This window comes from Bombyx mandarina, chromosome 11 (genome assembly GCF_030267445.1).
Source record: "Bombyx mandarina strain Sakado chromosome 11, ASM3026744v2".
Classification (NCBI taxonomy): domain Eukaryota; kingdom Metazoa; phylum Arthropoda; class Insecta; order Lepidoptera; family Bombycidae; genus Bombyx; species Bombyx mandarina.
The window spans coordinates 3052677-3073526 of NC_143218.1; the positions used below are offsets into that span (position 1 = coordinate 3052677).

Here is a 20850-nt window from a genome sequence, read left to right on the forward strand (position 1 = left end):
CGGATGAAGTCGATTTCACGCGCCGTCAGCCAGTCTTGTGTGCTCTTCGCTCTATGAGCTGGCGCCGAATCTTGTTGGAATACCCAGTGCCTGTTATTGAACATGGTATGAGAAACAGGTTCCACAAGGTTCGTCAGGACTGTATTTTGATACACAACTGTACTCGTTTTTACACCTTTCTCACAAAAATGTACCTCTGTTAAGCCCCAATAAGAAACTCCCAACCATACCATGAGCGAGGATGGAAAATGACCTCGTTGGACACGCGGAATACGGTTGCTCACTTCTTCACTACTGTGTGCGTACACCTTATCATTTTGTTTGTTGTAGCTCTCTTCTACGGTAAAAATTTTTTCATCCGAAAAAAGAATTTCCCGAATTTTTTTTCCCGCGTACCGCTTCAACAAAGCGCGGCATTTCTTCAGTCTCAGGTCTATTAGACGAGCATTCAAACGATGTCCTGTTTTTCTTCGATATGCCCGAAGGGCTAAGTCTTCATTGAACACCCTTTTCACCGTGGTTCTGCTTAACCCCATCTGAAGGGCCAACAGTTTCTGCTTACGTTTGGGATTTCTTTGAATTCGCGCCTTCACAGCTTTTATCACTGTTGGAGTCCTAACAGACCGAGGGCGACCACTTCTTGACGTGTCATCTACACTAGAGTCTTCATTGTATCGTTTGATGGTACGATAAACGAATCTTTTGGTTATATTCAAATTTTTCAGTATGAAAAGAATTTGAATTGGCGCGTAACCGCAACGATGCAACGCAATAACTGCAACACGGTCTTCTTTAAGCGTCCACTCCATATTTAAAAATGAGTAAAATTCTAAAAGTATACATTTTTATTTTCATGAACAATTCGAAATTCGAATTCAATAAACTTTTTTGTGGCCAGCATTCTAAAAGAAAAGTTTTTACTGTGTGACAATACTTATGACCTGACTAGTTATTTTCTTAAGAAAGCCTCATGAGTATATTGAATGTATTTTCCCAAGAAAGCCTCATGAGTATATTTTCCCAAGAAAGCCTCATGAGTATATTTTCCCAAGAACGCCTCATGAGTATATTTTCACAAGAAAGCCTCATGAGGTCACGATCCTCAGTATTGAGGTTTATCGATGCAAGTGAGGGACCCGGAGCCTGATCGATAGAGTTTTATCGATAGATTTATTAGACGTTCCCATCCCTAGCACTGCTCCTACCCGCTTTAAGAATTTGAATATCCGACCGTAATTTTCCATTGTTGATCTCAAAGTCGGTTCATAGGCCGGTCCGTGTGATATATGACCTCACGACCGGCTGGTACGTGCCGTTTATTTATTTATGGAATTGTATTAAATTTAATGGCGAATATTAAGCGGAAGGTTTACGTTGTGTGTGAAGAGAGAGTCGTCTTTACTGGTGGTAGGATCTCTTGTGAGTCCGCACGGCTAGGTATAATAGCCGGCAAACTTCTTGAGCATTTGTTGACGTAGTGGGGGTAAGTTTGCGCATGGTACACTCACGTGCAAAAATATTATTTACTCTGCGTCATAATGCAATTAAATTATTAAAATCAACATATGTATTTATTTATATATTTATTAGAACATCAACAAAAAATATAGGTTAATAATTGTAATAATTTAATCTTGGGGTAAAATAGATATTCCTTCTATTAAGTCAAAACTAGAGCTGTTGCCAGGTCTTCGTTCAGTTGAAGCGAAGCTGGTATTTGTAATTTTTTTTTCGTTATCATAATCTTGACCATTATCATCATCACTGTTTTCATCACCCGAGTCGCCATCATCGTGTTAAGTCGACATAGGGCTCATCGGTGTAGTTTACGACTCGGTCGGTTCGATCTTCTTTTTTGTCTATAATTAATTATTTTTTGAAGATATTCGATTCGTAGTAATCGAATGTTACTTTTTTCAATTATCAGCTTCCGATTATTTTCTGTTTTTTTTTCCATCTGAAGCCTAGCTCTTTCATAATTCGTCGTAAAATTCATTCCGAGCCATTAAAATGTATATCTTCTTTAAAATTTTCGAAGCCTTTTTATTACAGATTGAACGAAACTATCCATTCCGGTAACTTTCTTCTTCCCTGATCTTTTCTTACCCGGAGTCCCAAGCACGATGAGCAAGCCAGAGCCTTTAGCTTCGTTAATAATGCACCTAACAGTACTCACTGATGTTTTTGTTGCTTCCGAAGTCTGTTTTACTTTTTCCATAATATCATTCTTCCCCTGTTTTATAATGAAGCAATATACGTCGTACACAATTTTTCTACCCTTTCTTTTGAATACTACACCAGTTTGTCGCGGCATAGTGTATTTTTTATAAAAAATCAACAAACACTCAACAAATAGCAATGGCAACAAAGTCAACAAGCAATTATAATAAAATATAACTTAACGATTAATAACGATAGATTTTTCACTGTACGCAAGCGTACTTTACGCAAGGTTCGACTGATCTACCAATAACGCGCTCGATACGATTTCCCCTGCCGTCGCGCCTCACCCTCACCACCAAAATGATCTAAAATTCGGTTCTGCGCAGCCAAGGTCATTTGCTCACGATGTTTGCCGGTTACTATACCAACGCCCTGCCTATTTCTGCCGTGAAGCAGTAGTGCGTTTCGGTTCAAAGGGCGGGGCAGCCGTTGTAACTATACTGAAAACTTAGAACTTATATCTCAAGGTGGGTGGCGCAATTACCTTGTAGATGTCTATGGGCTCCAGTAACCATTTAACACCAGGTGGGCCGCTAGCTCATCCACCCATCTAAGCAATAAAAAAGCGACATTGAGGATGTTGACGCTATGAATGTTATATTTTTCGGAATTCGTGTTTAGGCGATATATTGATAACATTTTCAAGCTAAGATTAAGTAGGTACATATTGTAAACTCACTTACTGTCATAAAGCGTGAAGACACATTCCTAAAGTCAATCTTAAATACCCCTATACATGCTTACATACCCGATCCTGCGGACCGAATGGTAAACAGTCGACGTCGCCCTAAGAACGTCATTACGGATCCTCCCGATCCATTAACGGTGCTTTTAGGTACCACAAGCGCCGGTCATCATTCTCGTCGAACCCGTCACTTGCGACGAAGGGCTCGACGAGTAAATTAACCCATAGACACAGTCCATTGAGTTTCTCGCCGGATCTTCTCAGTGGGTCGCGTTTCCGGTCCGGTGGTAGATAGAAGGTTACGCTAAAATGTTCTCTCAAGACCATCAGCTTAGGTAAGGGATTTTTTTTTATCACAGACATGTAACTAATTTTTCCAATTAAATACCCAACTTGAATTACTACTAAATACCAAAAAAAAAAACAATTGATTATTAATTCACGCTACAATTGTAATTTTACTGTAGTTATTCCAAAACTAGAAATCATTAATCTTTCAAATCAAACGACATTCCGGTTGTGATGCATGGTTCTATACACCTCAATGAACACTTCAACTAATCCGCGTCTAAGCAAAATCACCTAATCGTCCGATAACGCTAATATAGCCTCTCAAGCTTATCAGTATAGGTAGGAAAAAAAGAAAAAATATATACATACATGCTTTTTTATTTTTATTGTTTATATGGTTGGACGAGCTCACAGCCGACCTGGTGTTAAGTGGTTACTGGAGCCCATAAACATCTATAACGTAAATGCGCCACCTACCTTGAGATATAAGTTCTAAGATCTCAGTATAGTTACAACGGCTACCCCGCCCTTCAAACCGAAACGCATTACTGCTTCACGGCAGAAATAGGCAGGGTGGTGGTACCCGCGCGGACTCACAAGAGGTCCTACCACCAGTTCATATCAGATTTAATTTGAACAAATCACGCACGGTCAGCCGGTCCCAATTTAGGATTCCCCGTGTTATAAGTACCAGAGGCTGACATACAAACTTATATACGTTTAAATATATACATATATAGATAATGAACACCCAGACATACAGCAAGCGTGTCTGTTCATCACACGAACGTTTGCCCGATGCGAGAATCGAACCCACGACCCACGCCGCAACAGTAATGGCTGCTATTTATTGCTCCACCTAGCCAGTTAAATCTACATGTCTTCAAAAATTAAAAGGACCTAAAATATGTAGGTATGCTAAGTCAATTTGGACGTTGGTCAATTACTGGTGGTAGGACCTCTTGTGAGTCCGCACGGGTAGGTACCACCACCCAACCTATTTCTGCCGTGAAGCAGTAATGCGTTTCGGTTTGAAGGGTGGGGCAGCCGTTGTAACTATACTGAAAACTTAGAACTTATATCTCAAGGTGGGTGGCGCATTTACGTCGTAGATGTCTATGGGCTCCAGTGACCACTTAACACCAGGTGGGCTGTGAGCTCGTCCACTCATCTAAGCAATAAAAAAACAAAAAAAAAATGCGGAAGCACCTGTTCTAATTTAGTTTTAACTCGTTTGATAAGGAAAACTTTGAAAAAGCATTATATTACACGTAAAAATATTCAGTTTTTTTTTAAATAGCAAATATACTAGAATTTAAATAAAATTAATGGTAGATAATTTAAAAACTAAAAATCGGTCGATTAAAATCGAAATAAAAAATTAGTTCATCTATTTCTTTATCGGTCAGGATCTTGGAGCGAAGTTTATAATATTATTGTGACGTCATAAGTCCTTGTAGCGTGCGCGAACTGTCAAGTCAATCACACGTCTCGATTTATAAGCTACTGCATAGCTTTTAACGCGGGCTTTGAACGCGGCGACCGAATCGAGAAATACCGTAACGAAAATAAAACCTAACACCCCCACTCCGCCTACCTGTAGCTCGCGTTTAACGCATTCACACGTTACGCTTGTGTAGTGCTTGTGAATAAGCGCGTGGCGTGACGTCACACTGCATGCGCATCATGAAAAGTCTGCCCATCTCTCTCTCGCGCGTTCTAGCTTATGAGTGCTTAGAGGATAGTTAATGTTTTGCTTTTGTTAATGTTTATAAACATGGCGTGGTCTTATTTTATTATTGTTTTAATATTAATTTATTATTGTCTAATTATAATTGCATAAGTTGATAAAAAATGCTATGCAATAGCGTTACCGCGGCAGTCCCCGATTGCCACACGTGTTTTTAACAACATATAAGTTTAGGGGCATCCGCTACAAGATGTCGCTAGTTTCCATACAAAAAAATATATTTGTCTTAGAGTATCGCAGTTTCAGGGTCCTGATGGTGTCTTTGCGCGCCTCCGTTGGCTAAGCTCTGTCGTAGCACGAAGTTAGCCGAGTTCCGACGATACCGCAACCGTGCTGTCATCTATTGGGAATCGTGCTGCGTTTCGTTTTGTTACCAAACTAATTACCATCTTCGACATAAAGTCGTCGTGGCCTAAAGGATAAGACGACCTCGAAGGAGGTTCGGCCCCCGGACGGAAAAAAAAGTCCGGTGCGGTGCATTCGTGTTGAGCGATGCACCGGTGTTCGAATCTCAGGCGGGTACCAGTTTTTCTAATGAAATACGCACTCAACAAATGTTCACGATTGACTTCCACGGTGAAGGAATAACATCGTGTAATAAAAATCAAACCCGCAAAATTATAATTTGCGTAATTACTGGCGGTAGGACCTCTTGTTAGTCCGCACGGATAGATACCACCGCCCTGCCTATTTCTGCTGTGAAGCAGTAATGCGTTTCGGTCTGAAGGGTAGGGCAGCCGTTGTAACTATACTGAGATCTTAGAACTTATATCTTAAGGTGGGTGGCGCATTTACGTTGTAGATGCATATGGGCTCCAGTAACCATTTAACACCAGGTGGGCTGTGAGCTTGTCCATTACCTAGTACTGCGTACTAGTTACCTATTACTAATTATAGTCGAATTTCGACTACTGGTGGACCTCTAGTACATCATAAAAATAGATTAGATAAAGCAACACTATATAGAATTAAGTTGTTTAATTCGATAAAGTAATTTATGATTCCAAAAAAAAAAAGATTTTGTTACACCTAAAAATGTACAGGAAAATCGTTCAAAATGCTAAACTAGTCCAAAATATATATTTTGGAGTCGAAAAATAAATAATAACCTAATTTATTATTGTCAGACTGAAAATAAATTAATAGAATTCAAGTTATTCAAATGACATGTAAAGCTAAATATTTGAATAAAACTGGTTTCAATCTGCTGGTAGGACGTCTTGTGAGTCCGCGCGGGTAGGGTGGTACCTGCCTGCCCTGCCTATTTCTGCCGTGAAGCAGTAATGCGTTTCGGTTTGAAGGGTGGGGCAGCCGTTGTAAGTTTGTAACTATACTGAGACCTTAGAACTTATATCTCAAGGTGGGTAGCGCATTTGCGTTGTAGATGTCTATGGGCTCTGGTAACCATTTGATATCAGGTGGGCTGTGAGCGCGTCCACCCATCTAAGAAGCAATAAAAAAATAAAAATAAAAGTGAGACCTTAGAACTTATATCTCAAGGTGGGTGGCGCATTTGCGTTGTAGATGTCTATGGGCTCTGGTAACCATTTGATATCAGGTGGGCTGTGAGCTCGTGCATCCATCTAAATACTAAATAAAAAAAGGCATTTAAAAAATGAAAATGAAACAAAATTGAGCCTTAAATAAAGTTTTATTCATTCAATCAAGTCTTATTCTGTGTATCTCACTTCTGGGATCGGTAAGCGCTGTTTTTTCTTGAGAAGTTTCTTAATCTAATTTCGCGACTAATGCGAATTACGCGCAATTATATCTAGACGATGTGCTCTTGAAGTGAACGTTAATATTAAAGAAATAAAATCATTTAATTATCACAAACAGTTCCTTTGATTAGATCGTAAACTTGTCCGCTGAAAATGATATTAAAAGAAAAATTAAAACAGTTTTCATTGATTAGAACTAAAAATGTAAATGCTGCCATATTTTATATTAGCCCTGTGATCTTGAATGGAGCAAAAATTAAGTCCAGTTCATTAGTTTTAGTACAAATGGTGGTAGGTACCACCGCCCTGCCTATTTCCTTCTCCTGACAAATTTGCTGCCGGCGTTCTAAATTTATGCGCTATATACATTATACAGATTCAGTTATATATCATACAAGCGGTCCGCTCCGGCTCCGCTCGGGACTTTAACAAAAATTTCAACGATATTTGACGTTGTTTTATTTTTTTAAATAAAAGAACACTTATTGCGGCATAACTATAATAGTTAGAGATATGCTGTCGCCACACTTTTTGTAAATAATAATGTGTTCTACAAAGTCGTAGTATATTATTTTATTCTATCATCAATAGTTTTCTCAGGCCACGCGATGTAAAGAATATTTTAGGTAAATTTTTTTACACCTTGGGTTACATTATTGGAGTTTTAGTAAGGATCCCTAATTTTTTCAAAAAAGATTATAGCCCATGTCACTCGGGAATAGTGTAGCTTCCAAACAGTGGAAGAATTTTTCAAATCGGCTCAGTAGTTTCGGAGCCTATTCAATACAAACAAACAAAGAAATATTTCCTCCTTATAATATTATAAGTAAGTATAGATATTATTTAATAAAATTATGACACTATCGAATGCGGACCACGGACCTCACCTGTGCACGAAGAAATTGTATTCTTCTTTGTTCAACATTGAAAATACGAAAACAGGCATTTTATTGACCAACACGTAAAGCTCATTCTGCCTTATCGCTAAATCTGAAAATCGGGAACGTCCATCGATTGAGTAACTCGCGTTCGAGCCGAGCGCCCGGCTACCGGCTCTGGTGCTGTCCATGGGCGCCAGGGACCAATTACAATGTGACGGGCAGTTTCTGGTTGGGCACGGAGTACACTTATCTTTATTGGCTCCGGACACCACTTAATAGAGGGTGGGCCGTGAGCTGGTACATCCGGCTTGAGTTCCGTACCCCCCCAGACCTCTCCTGACTCCCTGCGGTGTTTCTTGAGTGCTACGCGTCCTTTTCGAAAGAGGCTGGAGGAAAATCTTTAGAAGTTCGGCTGTGTCCCTCACTATGTTAATGTCCATAGGCGATGAATACTACTTCCTTTAATTTTGGTGGTAGGACCTTTTGTGAGTCCGCGCGGGTAGGTACCACCACCCTGCCTATTTCTGCCGTGAAGCAGAAGTGCGTTTCGGTTCTTATAACTCAAGGTGGGTGGCGCATTTACGTTGTAGATGTCTATGGGCTCCAGTAACCGCTTAACACCAGGTGGGCTGTGAGCTCGTGGAGGGGGGAGAGATTTAGCGGGTATTGTTTTTGCCTGCGAAGCAGTGTAAAAGTACATTCACACCTCGTTATCTCCATACTAACTATGGTTAAGCCACTTTTGCGCTGACGGCTTCAATTAAGGCTCGTCATATCTCAGCACTAGCCAATACTGTATCAAGCTGCGTATACACGTATGTATGTACACAGCCTAAGGTCTCTCCGAGTTAAGACGTGTACACACCGGTGATGTAGAGCAACTTCTCTCGATCCTGAACGATCAGAGCGACATTCTCCTCGACGAGCGGTTTCTTCGTGTTCCAACAGACGATCCCATCCCGGGCGACATTCGCGTAGAACATTACACTACTCGCTGCGTGTTGGGAGTGTATCCCGCTCTGGGACAGCGGACCACGGCTCCCCAACACCTGGAAGTGGCGGCGGGGGGAGGGGGGGTTTAATTAAATAAGACCCGCTGGGATAATCAGGCGCACACGCACATAAGACATCGTTTCTGTAACCCGCTACCTCTGTGAATATTTCCTCTGTGTTAGCGCTAAGACAAATCTTTCTGCAAACGAGGGTTAAGCAATTCATCCACATAGGAACCACTGTGAACATTAATGTATTTCTAGGAGCCATTTCTATAACCTATACTAGCCCTGTAAACATTTCTCCTGTGTTACAGAGCTAAGACAAGTCCTTATACATTATGGTTAAAAATACATTTACAATGGAACCACTGCAAACATAAGATGTTTCTGTCATTTCTGTAAACCACATTAGCTCTGTAAACATTTCCCCTGTGTTACAGCGCTAAGACAAATCTTTCTGCAAACGGAGGTTGTAATGTATCCATATTGGCACCACTGCTAATTAGGTATACATGTATTAGTAATTGCCATTACGTAACCAATTAACTATGTAACAGTATCCCCCCTTAAAATATCCAGGACCCCTACTTTATACTCCTTGTCGAAGTCAGCTCCTCCATTCTTCAGGACGGCCGTGTCTATGGCGTACTCGTGAGTCGACACCATGGGATGGTAGTATGCCAATCTTTTGCCACCAACATCGGATAAGGCGATGCTGAACAAACCATCTTTCCAGCTAATGACATTGCCTAAAAACAATAAGATCATGAGGAATTTGTCCTATACAAAGGGGTTTTTTCCTACCTACTAGATTCGCCGAACTAGTAGGTGAGCTCGCGGGGATCAAACCTGACGATGTCGCTAACAAGAACCCTAGCAAGAGTCGTGCTTCGCAGAATCTACCACCGGATCGGACACGCGACCCACTGAGAAGATCCGGCGAGAAACTCAGTGGGCTGTGTCTGTGAGTTAATTCACTCGTCGAGCCCTTCGTCGCAAGCGACGGGTTCGACGAGGACGATGACCGGTCAATCTATATAGGAAAAATCCTTTTTAAAAAAACTAAAAGGGGTTTTAAATAAAAATGATATAAAAATGTTTTTCTTTACACATAGATATTAAAACTCAGGCCAAAAGCAAACGAACCCGTCCATTACACGAATCTTTGCCCGATGCGGGAATCCAACCCATGGCAGCTCGCGATCCTCAAATTTATACCGACGGCTTTTCAAAAGACTGCTTTGGCAGGTAAAGGAGAGATACTGGTACGAGATCGACTCTCGAAGTGGTGGATCACCTTCAAATGTTTTTTTTAATATTCATTGGGGGACAAGCGGGGGGCCTGGCTTCTCCTCGGCCCCCTCGTCCCCCGGATTCTATTTATACTTGTTTTTCTTTTTTATAAAATCATTATCTCATTTCTCGTGACTTCAAAGAAATCCCCATTTAAACCATAATATCTCAACGATGTGTTTTTTTAACGTGCTTTTCTCATTAGTTCCTACTGTATCTATATATCTATGTGACGGAATCTTTGAATGTAATTTTCACTGACTTCAAGACGTCCGATTGACTTGAGTATTTGCAAGCTCTTCAAGGATCAATAACGGTGTAATAGTTTCAGCTTTTTGACCAAATAGCCTGACCAGTATTGTATGGGATTTCAAAATAAGCTTAGCTAATCATTTCGTTATGCTATTTAAGCGCGTTTTTTTTATAGCTGCACTTAAAGTGATTGCTGACGTGGCGACGCTATATGATAGTGTACCTAGTCAGGTCATAAATTCTGTCACATGTTTAATGTAAAATAATTGAAACAAGTTTATTCATTATGTAACCATTCATATACCAAAATGAACTTATCAAAACATAGATTCTTATGACACTAAAGTTTATTCAAAATGACCTCCGTGATTTTGAATACAGGCCTTCAAACTACGCGGCCAGTCGTCTATCGCAGCACGAACGAGGTCCATGTCAATATCGGCGACTGCCTTAATCAAGGATGTCTTGAGTGACTCCAAATTGGGATGAGGCTTTGAGCACGCCTTTTCCTCCAAGTGTTGCCATATCTTGTAATCTAACGGATTCAAATCTGGACTGGAGGAGGGCCAGTCTTCGTGCCGGATGAAGTCGATTTCACGTGCCGCCAGCCAGTCTTGTGTGCTCTTCGCTCTATGAGCTGGCGCCGAATCTTGTTGGAATACCCAGTGCCTGTTACTGAACATGGTATGAGAAACAGGTTCCACAAGGTTCGTCAGGACTGTATTTTGATACACAACTGCATTCGTTTTTACACCTTTCTCACAAAAATGTACCTCTGTTAAGCCCCAATATGAAACTCCCAACCATACCATGAGCGAGGATGGAAAATGACCTCGTTGGACACGCAGAATACGGTTGCTCGCTTCTTCACTACTGTGTGCGTACACCTTATCATTTTGTTTGTTGTAGCTCTCTTCTACGGTATAAAATTTTTCATCCGAAAAAAGAATTTCCCGATATTTTTTCCCGCGTACCGCTTCAACAAAGCGCGGCATCTCTTCAGTCTCAGGTCCATTAGACGAGCATTCAAACGATTTCCTGTTTTTCTTCAATATGCCCGAAGCCCTAAGTCTTCATTTAACACCCTTTTCACCGTGGTTCTGCTTAACCCCATCTGAAGGGCCAACAGTTTCTGCTTACGTTTGGGATTTCTTTGAATTCGCGCCTTCACAGCTTTTATCACTGGTGGAGTCCTAACAGACCGAGAGCGACCACTTCTTGACCTGTCATCTACACTAGAGTCTTCATTGTATCGTTTGATGGTACGATAAACGAATCTTTTGGTTATATTCAAATTTTTCAGTATGTTAAAAATTTGAATTGGCGCGTAACCGCAACGATGCAACGCAATAACTGCAACACGGTCTTCTTTAAGCGTCCACTACATATTTAAAAATGAGTAAAATTCTAAAAGTTTATACATTTTTATTTTCATGAACAATTCGAAATTCGAATTCAATAAACTTTTTTGTGGCCAGCATTCTAAAAGAAAAGTTTTTACTGTGTGACAATACTTATGACCTGACTAGTTATATACATATATAGTTTATATGTAGTAATGTGGCGTCGCGTCGCCATGCTCAAGCGACAGTTTCTTAATATTAATATTTTATTTTTCACTAGCTGACCCGGTAGACTTCGTAGTGCCTCAATCGATACTTAAAACAAACAAAAGGAATCCGCCCGACGGGGGACACATCAAAGGAAAAACAAAATTTTTTTTTTTTTTTAATTCCGTGCATTTTCATATTTATCTACCTTTTAAACCTTTTCTGGACTTCCACGAATAATTCAAGACCAAAATTAGCCAAATCGGTTCAGTCGTTCTCGAGTTTAAGCGAGACTAACGAACAGCAATTCATTTTTATATATATAGAAAATAGAAGATAGAGTATGCCACATGAATTTCCTGTCGTAAGCTATCTTTTCATACATCTATACCATCTATACTTGTATGAAATAATATCAATGTTTCACATCTGCCCACCTTCCCGCGATGGCTAATTTTTCTTAATTATTTATAAGTAAAATTATATATCGAGGGGTGAAAAACTATTTGGCTTATTTAACACGCGAAATTCATCTTTGTAATGAAAGGTCCGTTTTATTCGGTATCAGCATCAACAGTTCGATGTTTTTAATTGAACTTCAATTAAATTACTCCATTCGAATAATTGAAGAAGTGTTTTTTTGTAACGATATTTTTTCTAAATTTTTAACTTTAAATTGTTCTCCTGTGAATTTGCAAAAATGTCGCTTAAGCCCCTTGAAGCCCCTTTTGAAGTTTGAACTTACCCGCTACGGTGAAGTTCAAAGCTTTCTCGTCATGAACGAAGCTCGGGTGGTCGATCCTCCAGAAAGCTCGGGCTCCCAGCGAGAAGACAATCAGACCATTAGTCGCCAAGTCCGTTATGTAGGCGTGCGCCTCGCCACAAGCAGTCGGCTCCACGTCGATCGTAAGCGACGTCAGACCTTTGTAATGATAGTAAAATCTCAATCAATCAATCTCGTCAATGTCAAAGTGTGTCAATCTCGTCAATTTCATAGTGTGTCAATGTCGATAATTTCATGGTTTGTCAATGTCGTCAATTTCATAGTGTATCAATGTGGACAATTTCATAGTGTGTCAATGTCGACAATTTCATAATGTGTCAATGTCATAGTGTGTCAATCTCGTCAATTTCATAGTGTGTCAATCTCGTCAATTACATAGTGTGTCAATGTCGTCAATTTCATAGTGTCTCAACCTCATCAATTACATAGTGTGTTAATGTCGTCAATTTCATAGTGTGTCAATGTCGACAATTTCATAGTCAAAGATATGTCAATATCAAAAAAATCGTGATGTGTACCATCGTTAAGGTGTGCCAGAAAGTGAAAAATACGTACCACCAGGAGTTCGCTCATTGACCAATACCTTCGGATCCAGTTCGTATCTGAAATCCAGCTTATGTTTCAGCCAATTGTAAGCCAGGATCGCGGGTGGCTTCACTTGTCTTCTCGCACCTGAAGTGAAATGTTTGTTAGCGATAAAAGAAAGCAAAAAAAATTAACCTAAATCTCACCATCGGCATATTTACATAAAGGTTGTATTTTGTTTAACATACTTTATGACTTTTACGACGTTTTAATGACTAGCTTTTTTGCCCGCGACTGCGGCTGCGTGGAATAGTCACCTTGATATAACGCTAAATATTACTCCCCACTTCATTTACGTAGAAAGTGAAAATATTTTTGAATTGTAGAATGTTAAGGAGCCATTTAAACCCTTATTTTGAAACATTCTTTATTGGTTCTCCACTTGTATTGGTCTTACCGTGATGTTATATAGCCTATAGCCTTCCTCAATAAATGGATTATGTAACACTGAAAGAATTTTTAAATACATACCAGTAGTTTTTGAGATTAGCGCGTTCAAACAAACAAACTTTTTAGCTTATTAGCTTAATTTACTATTTAGTTAACTAAAAAGAGATCAAGCTAACTGTTTCCTTAATGTTACGCATGTCAACAAGTGCTTAAGACGATATTTAGGAAAGCTTATGACTAAGCCACCCCCATTTTCTACTATAAGTGACTATTGTCGCTCAAAAGATTCTGGCTCGAACAGTCGAACGGAGCGGAGCTCTCTGTTGTTATCGCTGTACAATTGAAATGTAAAAAATGGGATTCGTAGGAAAAGTGAGTCTTAATTACTATCACCATGAAGAGAATGGCGTCAGCAACCGTGACGTAAACATTTTAAAAACATCATGAAACCAGCTTCTCTCCGTCATAATATATAATACGCCTTTGTTATACGTTTATGATGAAATGTTTGTTCGGCAAAGACCGGTATCATCATCATCATCATCATCATCATCATCATCATCATTATCATCATTATCATCATTATCATCATCATCATCAGCCTATAGCAGTCCACTGCTGGACATAAGCCTTTCCAATTGTTCGCCACTGAGCACGATCCTCGGCTTCTCTCATCCAGTTCCTGCCAGCCACCCTGCACAGATCATCACTCCACCGAGCCTGAGGGCGTCCTGCACTGCGTTTTCCAGTTCGCGGTCTCCACTCAAGAACGCGTTTACCCCAACGGTTATCGGTTGTCCGGCTAATATGGCCAACCCATTGCCACTTCAGCTTACTAATTCGCTGTGCTATGTCTATAACTTTGATTCTCTGTCGGATTACCTCAGTCTAGTATACATACCGGGAACCTCTAGCAGTCCGGTATCCACCATCCACAGTCTGGCGCACGAGTCGATCGCAGTCCGGTATACCGATGTCAGAGACGAGACCTCCTCTGGATTTGGATAAGGCTTCAGAAGTGGATCCAGTTTTTTACTGTGTCTCCTGTCTATGTAGTTTAACGTCGATGGAATCCCTGAAAATCGATTGGTATTGTCAGGTTAAGTGATGGTCTTTCGAGGGGAAAGTGTCTTTAAGAGGATAGACAGTGTGGACGGCTCGCTGTCGAAGTGCGAAGGTCCGCTGATGCTGTATAGGCTAAAGTTCATTGATTTCGAGCGGGTTTCAAAAAGACAAATCTGAAAGATCGGTTCTTTCTTAATTTTTTTGAAAACCGATTAAATTTGAGCAGCCGTACAAAGCTACTAATTCAATATAATATTTATGTTCATACACACTCTTCAATGGTTTAAATACATCGATATCATAACAAGATCCCGTGGATTGTAATGTGCAATTTCTTTTTCGTAAGAACGGAAATCAAATTATATTCATTCATTTTTTTTTAATCCAATTACTAAAAACAATTATTCCATATTATTTATTATTCCATAAACGTACATTATCCGAAAAACGGATAGCGTAAAAGAGACATCAAGAGAAGAAACAGAGGATTCCCCTATGGCACGTGGTGGGACGTAATACTGGGAATACAAACCGAGGGGGATCGACATGGGGCAGACGGTTGGATGGACAACTAGTGCCAAGTTGCTGTACAGTATTTATAGAGGAGATGCTAGGCCAACCCCACATGACGTAGGATAAGGGCAAGAATAAGATCTTCTAACAAAATCTTCTACCGAGCGGGTGTAATAGCTCGGAAGACAACTTTTTTTTTCTACCTATTCTGTAACCTCGAGGGGTTATTCTAGATTCACCGAGCTAGTAGGTGAACTCGCGGGGCTCAAACCTGAGGTCGTAGCTAACACTGTCCATAGCAAGAGCAGTGCTTCGCAGAATCTACCACCGGATCGGAAACGCGACCCACTGAGAAGATCCGGCGAGAAACTCAGTGGGCTGTGTCTGTGGGTTAATTTACTCGCCGAGCCCTTCGTCGCAACGACGGCTTCGGCGAGAACGGTGACCGGAGGAGACAACCTTTATTCCGAACTTTTATATATGTAGACTAATTTTGTAAATGTTCTTAGCGCGATTCAGACTAGCCGCATCAGTTAGAAAATTGTACAATATTCAATGAGATCTGTGTCGTTAGTGGTTAACTGTGGGATTCCCCCCCCCCACACATTTAGGGACCCGGACCAGCTAGGACTGAGAATAGTAATTGAGGGTAGGATAAGTTTATCATGCATCAATCGCAGCTAAAAGCTGCAAGCGACGACCCGACTGTGGTCAGCGCTTATCTGGTCTAAGAATGGAGCAAACTGGTGGTAGGACTTCTTGTGAATCCGCACGGGTGGGCATCACCGCCCTGCCTATTTCTGCCGTGAAGCAGTAATGCGTTTCGGTTTGAAGGGTGGGACAGCCGTTGTAACTATACTGAGATGTTAGAACTTATATCTCAAGGTGGGTGGCGCATTTACGTTGAAGATGTCTATAGGCTCCAGTAATCATTTAACACCAGGTGGGCTGTGAGCTCGTCCAACCATCTAAGCAATAAAAAAAAAGTTAGGCCAGTGGGGGTGCTCCTGAGTCTGATACGACTAGTAAATAACAAAATTCGTTTACATACCAAATCTCCTCCTTGGGACCGTCAAAAATAGCAGATCTCCGACAAACTTGATTCCTGTAGGCACATTATTGTACTGTATAAAGAATTTCTCGCTGTCTCCTAGCTCTTGGACGAAATGTATCGCTCCGGGCGAGCGTATGCGGTCTGCATCTTTTATATCTGAAAAAATTTTTTTTTCCTACCTAAGCTGATAGTCTTGACTCTTAAGAGGCTATATCAGCGTCGCCTTGTAGGTGAGCTCACGGGGTTCAAACCTGATGACGTTGCTAACACGAACCCTAGCAAGAGCCGTGCTTCGCAGAATCTACCACCGGATCTGAAACGCGACCCACTGAGAAGATCCGGCGAGAAACTCAGTGGGCTGTGTCTGACGGTTAATTTACTCGTCGAGCCCTTCGTCGCAAGCGACGAGTTCGACGAGAACGATGACCGGTTTACATTTATGATGATCGGACGCGGGCAAACGAGCGTACGGCAGCCTGCGGGTAAGTGGCCTCCGCTGCTCTTGGACATCAGCAACGCTATGTCGTTGTAAGTATGAGGTCTTCTGCGTGATTCAGGTGATAATAGCCTTAGGTCCGTTACCGGAATGACTATGTCCAATTTTACACACAGCTGTTTATTGTACAAATTCTTTTATAAGCAACCAGAGGAAGAGGAAGGAACGACAGAGGAAAAGGTAGACCTAAGAAGAAATGGATGGATTGCGTGAAAGATGATATGTGTAAGAGGGGAGTGAGCGAAGAAATGGTATATGATAGAGGAGTGTGGAAGGAGAAAACATGTTGCGCCGACTGTAGGTGACTGGGAGAAGGACAGTAGAATGACGATGATTATGATGACTTTTATAAACGATCAGAAGGAGAATAGCAACAAACACAAGCACAGGTAGATAGTTCAAAACAAATGGTAAGAGAAAGAGAGTCCAGGCACAGAATAAGATATAGACTTTATTCATTAAACATTAAATAAAAATAACTTAATCGATCGAGACATGCGTATTTGCGTCTTGTGTGTATGTCACCACACAAGAGAGCGCCCTGAAACTGTGATACTTTAACACGTTGACTGCAGGATCAGTTTTGAGGGAGTTCCAGCCAGTGGGCATGAGGTATCTTACTGGTGGTAGGACCTCTTGTGAGTCCGTACGGGTAGGTACCACCACCACCCTGCCTATTTCTGCCGTGAAGCAGTAATGCGTTTCGATTTGAAGGGTGGGACAGCCGTTGTAACTATACTGAGACCTTAGAACTTATATCTCAAGGTGGGTGGCGCATTTACATTGTAGATATCTATGGGCTCCAGTAACCGCTTAACACCAGGTGGGCTGTGAGCTCGTCCACCCATCTAAGCCATCTATCTATATAAAAATGAATTGCTGTTCGTTAGTCTCGCTAAAACTCGAGAACGGCTGGACCGATTTGGTTAATTTTGGTCTTGAATTATTTGTGGAAGTCCAGAGAAGGTTTAGAAGGTGAATAAATATGAAAATGCTCGAAATTAAATAAAAATAACAATTTTGTTTTCCCTTTGATGTGTCCCCCGTTGGACGGATTTCTTTTGTTTGTTTTAAGGTTATTTTATACAGAAGCTTAGGTTTTTTAATTATCGATTGAGGCACTACGAAGTCTGCCGGGTCAGCTGGTAAAAAATAAAAATAAAGTATTTTCAAGGCAAGATTGCATTTCTTCACAGTGCGTATGAGAGCTGGTAGGCCTCACAAAGAATTGTTGTTGAATATGCACATACTGATAGAAATGTGGATATAGTCGCCTCTCGCAACGAGCGAAAGGACGCGATTTTGACTGCAGCACTAGTAGACAGTCGCGCGTGGGGCTTGTTAAACAGCATAACTCAGTCAACGTGTTAAGAAAAATATATTTTTTTGTATGAAAACTAGCGACATCTTGTAGCGGATGCCCCTAAACTTATATGTTTGTTAAAGTTAAGAGATCTAACTATTGTTTATCTAAACAAGTCTTTATTTGTTATAGATAAATTGATTAAATTTTATCGATTTGTGGTTTCAGAAAATTTACTAAATCCTTTGTTAAATGTTGCTGCCATATACAGGAGCAATGAGAAACAAATCGAAGCGAAGCCATCTAGTGGCCGACGCCCGTAAACATTTTTATTGAGTGCTTGAGTTGCTTATCTATAACTAATTTATGTGCATTATTATTGATTACGTAGGACTTGTGTTATGGTGGTAGGACGTCTTGTAAGTCCGCGCGGGTAGGTACCATCACCCTGCGTCTTTCTAGCGCGAAGCAGTAGTAACGCGTCCCAGTTTGATGGGTGGGGCAGGTTTTATTGTGATTATTGTTTTTTTCCCTACCATTCTAGTGACCTCGAGAGGTTATACTAAATTCACAGAGCTAGGTGATGAGCTCACGGGGCTCTAACCTAGTGACGATGCTAACACGAACCCTAGCAAGAGCAATGCTTCGCAGAATCTACCACCGGATCGGAAACGCGACCCACTGAGAAGATCCGACTAGAAAGTCAGTGGGCTGTGTCTATGGGTTAGTTTGCACGTCGAACTCTTCATCGGAGTTGACGAGGTGACCGGTGCTTAAAGAGCTTAAAGCACTGAGCGTAGATCCTGGGGATTCGACAAGACATGATTTAGGCGACGGTGGCTTTGCTTTGCTGCCGTGTAGGTCACCGGTGCCCTACGCGGCGCACTGAAGTAATTACGTCGATTTCTGTTACTAAGGATTAATGAACCTTGCCTTTTTTTGTTGGTTAATGTATGTTTTAGTTTTTTAGATCAAAAATAGATTCATTTTACTGGTGGTCGGACATCTTGTGAGTCCGCGCGGGTAGGTACTACCACCCTGCCTATTTCTGGCGTGAAGCGGTAACCTTAGAACTTACATCTCAAGATGGGTGGCGCATTTACGATTGGGCCCTCCGCGCTCTGAACACACTGGGGCTGGGACGTGTCACGCCCTGGGCACGAAGGTCAGACCGCCACTGATAGTCAGCGGCGAGCGCCTCCGCCTCCAGGACTCAAGGTGGCGTCCCAGCCAGCACACACGTCGCCTCGAAGGTGGGGCAGTCGTTGTAACTATTGGCGTGGCTTTTATCGGGTGGCACATTTACATTTGTCTATGGGCTCCAGTAACCACTTAACACCAGGCGGGCTGTGAGCTCGTCCACCCAACTAGGCAAAAAAAAAGGTCTCAGTATTCGTTCGGATTCGCCTCTCCCAGAGTCTACTAGATATTCCGGCGCCTTAGTAAGAAGATCGAAGAGGAATCGACATAATTACTTGCGTGAGCCGCGTAGGACACCGGTGACCTACACTGCAGTCAAAGGGTTATCAATTTAAGTTAGAAGCTATTTTTGTACTTTAAGTTTCATTAAAGTCTGTCTAGTCAGCTTAGGAGGCGGATGAGCATAAAATATCAGTTTGTCTTGGCAAACTTTAGGTGTTAATAAAATTGGTTGTCTACAATACGTTAATTATTCAAAATTACGACATATTTTCTGTTCGCAAATAATTGAACAAGACAAAATAAGTTGACAAAACTCTATGTTAATATTGGTTATTTTAATTTGTGAGTGTTATTTTTATGCGTTAAAAATAAAATTAAAAGAAAAAAAAACCTTCAACTATTAGTTACGTTTGTGAGTTCAAAATTATATGCAAAGAATCAGATCCGCTTCGAGATTAGAGCAAACAGATTAACTGAATGAATAAATTAACATACAAAACTTACATTTTGTTCCATTAAAATCGTATCCTAATTGCTTCCAAGCGTACAATTGTTTCATTTTGCCATTCCCAATGTAAACATTACAATCAACACAGTTCGATAAAATAAAAATTAACAATACGTAGTTAATTTTAAACATTTTAAATGTTGAGAATCTTATTTAGCTTGTGCGAAACCTGTTGTCGAGGTAAAGTTTTGCGTAGATTAAACTTGTTTTCGCGATACAGTTTCGTGGTAATAATCTATGACGTTGACACAACTAGTGATGTGAAAGGTTATCTTGTATTATCTTGGTTAGTCTGTAAATTAATAGGAACCATTGCGTTTTTAAATTAACGCGCGTGGGGAAGCCGTTTGAAGAATTGAAAAAGGATTTCATTATTTTTAAACAAATTTCAAAATATCTAGAAAATAATACTCATTAATAATTAAGCAAGTTTAATCATGAATTAGATCGTTCATTTGCTGATTTTTCAAAGAGAATAATATTGTTGAATAGAATCAAATCCGCAAACTTTATACATTAGCAAGCGTATTGCGAAATCACATGGGTAGCTGTTAAATCTCTACTTCATTGCATTCCTGATTGAATAAGGATCTTTCTCCTTGCATCGTGTTCCTCAGTGAGTGTCGTGACCTTTACAGAGTACTTTTGTTCGGACTATGCTCCTCCATTTCCTCCTGTCTTCTGCGTAGGGGCTCTTTGTCTTTTTTTTGTTGCTTAAATAGGTGGACGAGCTCACAGTGTTTGGTGTTAAATGGTCACTGGGGCTTATAGACATCTACAACGTAAATGCGCCACCCACCTTGACATATAAGTTCTAAGGTCTCAGTATAGTTATAACGGCTACCCCACCCTTCAAACCAAAACGCATTACTGCTTCACGGCAGAAATAGGCGGGGTGGTGGTACCTACCCGTGCGGACTCACAAGAGGTCTTACCACCAGTCTTAATTTGATTCAACCACCACATGAGACGCCTCCTTGGCCTCTTTCTTTCCAAGAAGGATAGCCATTATTTAACGTGCAGATTTGACTTTATGTTTTAAATTAGTGGTATTCACATCATGATGTCTATGAACTGCAATAACCATTT

General features: G+C 40.8%; 1 protein-coding gene across 1 annotated transcript; it reads right to left on the minus strand.

The window, feature by feature from the left end:
• Positions 1 to 6581: 6581 nt before the first annotated feature.
• Positions 6582 to 19967, minus strand: Y-fb (yellow-fb). Its single transcript, XM_028185784.2, has 9 exons — positions 19758 to 19967; positions 16030 to 16188; positions 14302 to 14475; positions 12981 to 13097; positions 12387 to 12563; positions 9135 to 9295; positions 8417 to 8600; positions 7558 to 7660; positions 6582 to 6817 (listed from the first exon to the last, which is right to left on the minus strand). The coding sequence occupies exons 1-9, from the start codon at positions 19891 to 19893 to the stop codon at positions 6772 to 6774; spliced, it is 1257 nt and encodes a 418-aa protein (XP_028041585.2). The 5' UTR covers positions 19894 to 19967; the 3' UTR covers positions 6582 to 6771.
• Between the last annotated feature and the right edge of the window lie 883 nt (positions 19968 to 20850).

Coding starts and splice junctions, on each gene's coding strand:
- Y-fb (XM_028185784.2), bottom strand. CDS start 19,893: ATGTTTAAAATTAACTACGTATTGTTAATTTTTATTTTATCGAACTGT. Junction 12,564..12,980: donor CAATGAGCGAACTCCTGGTG/GTACGTATTTTT, acceptor ATCATTACAAAG/GTCTGACGTCGCTTACGATC. Junction 9,296..12,386: donor TTTGAACTTCACCGTAGCGG/GTAAGTTCAAAC, acceptor TATTGTTTTTAG/GCAATGTCATTAGCTGGAAA.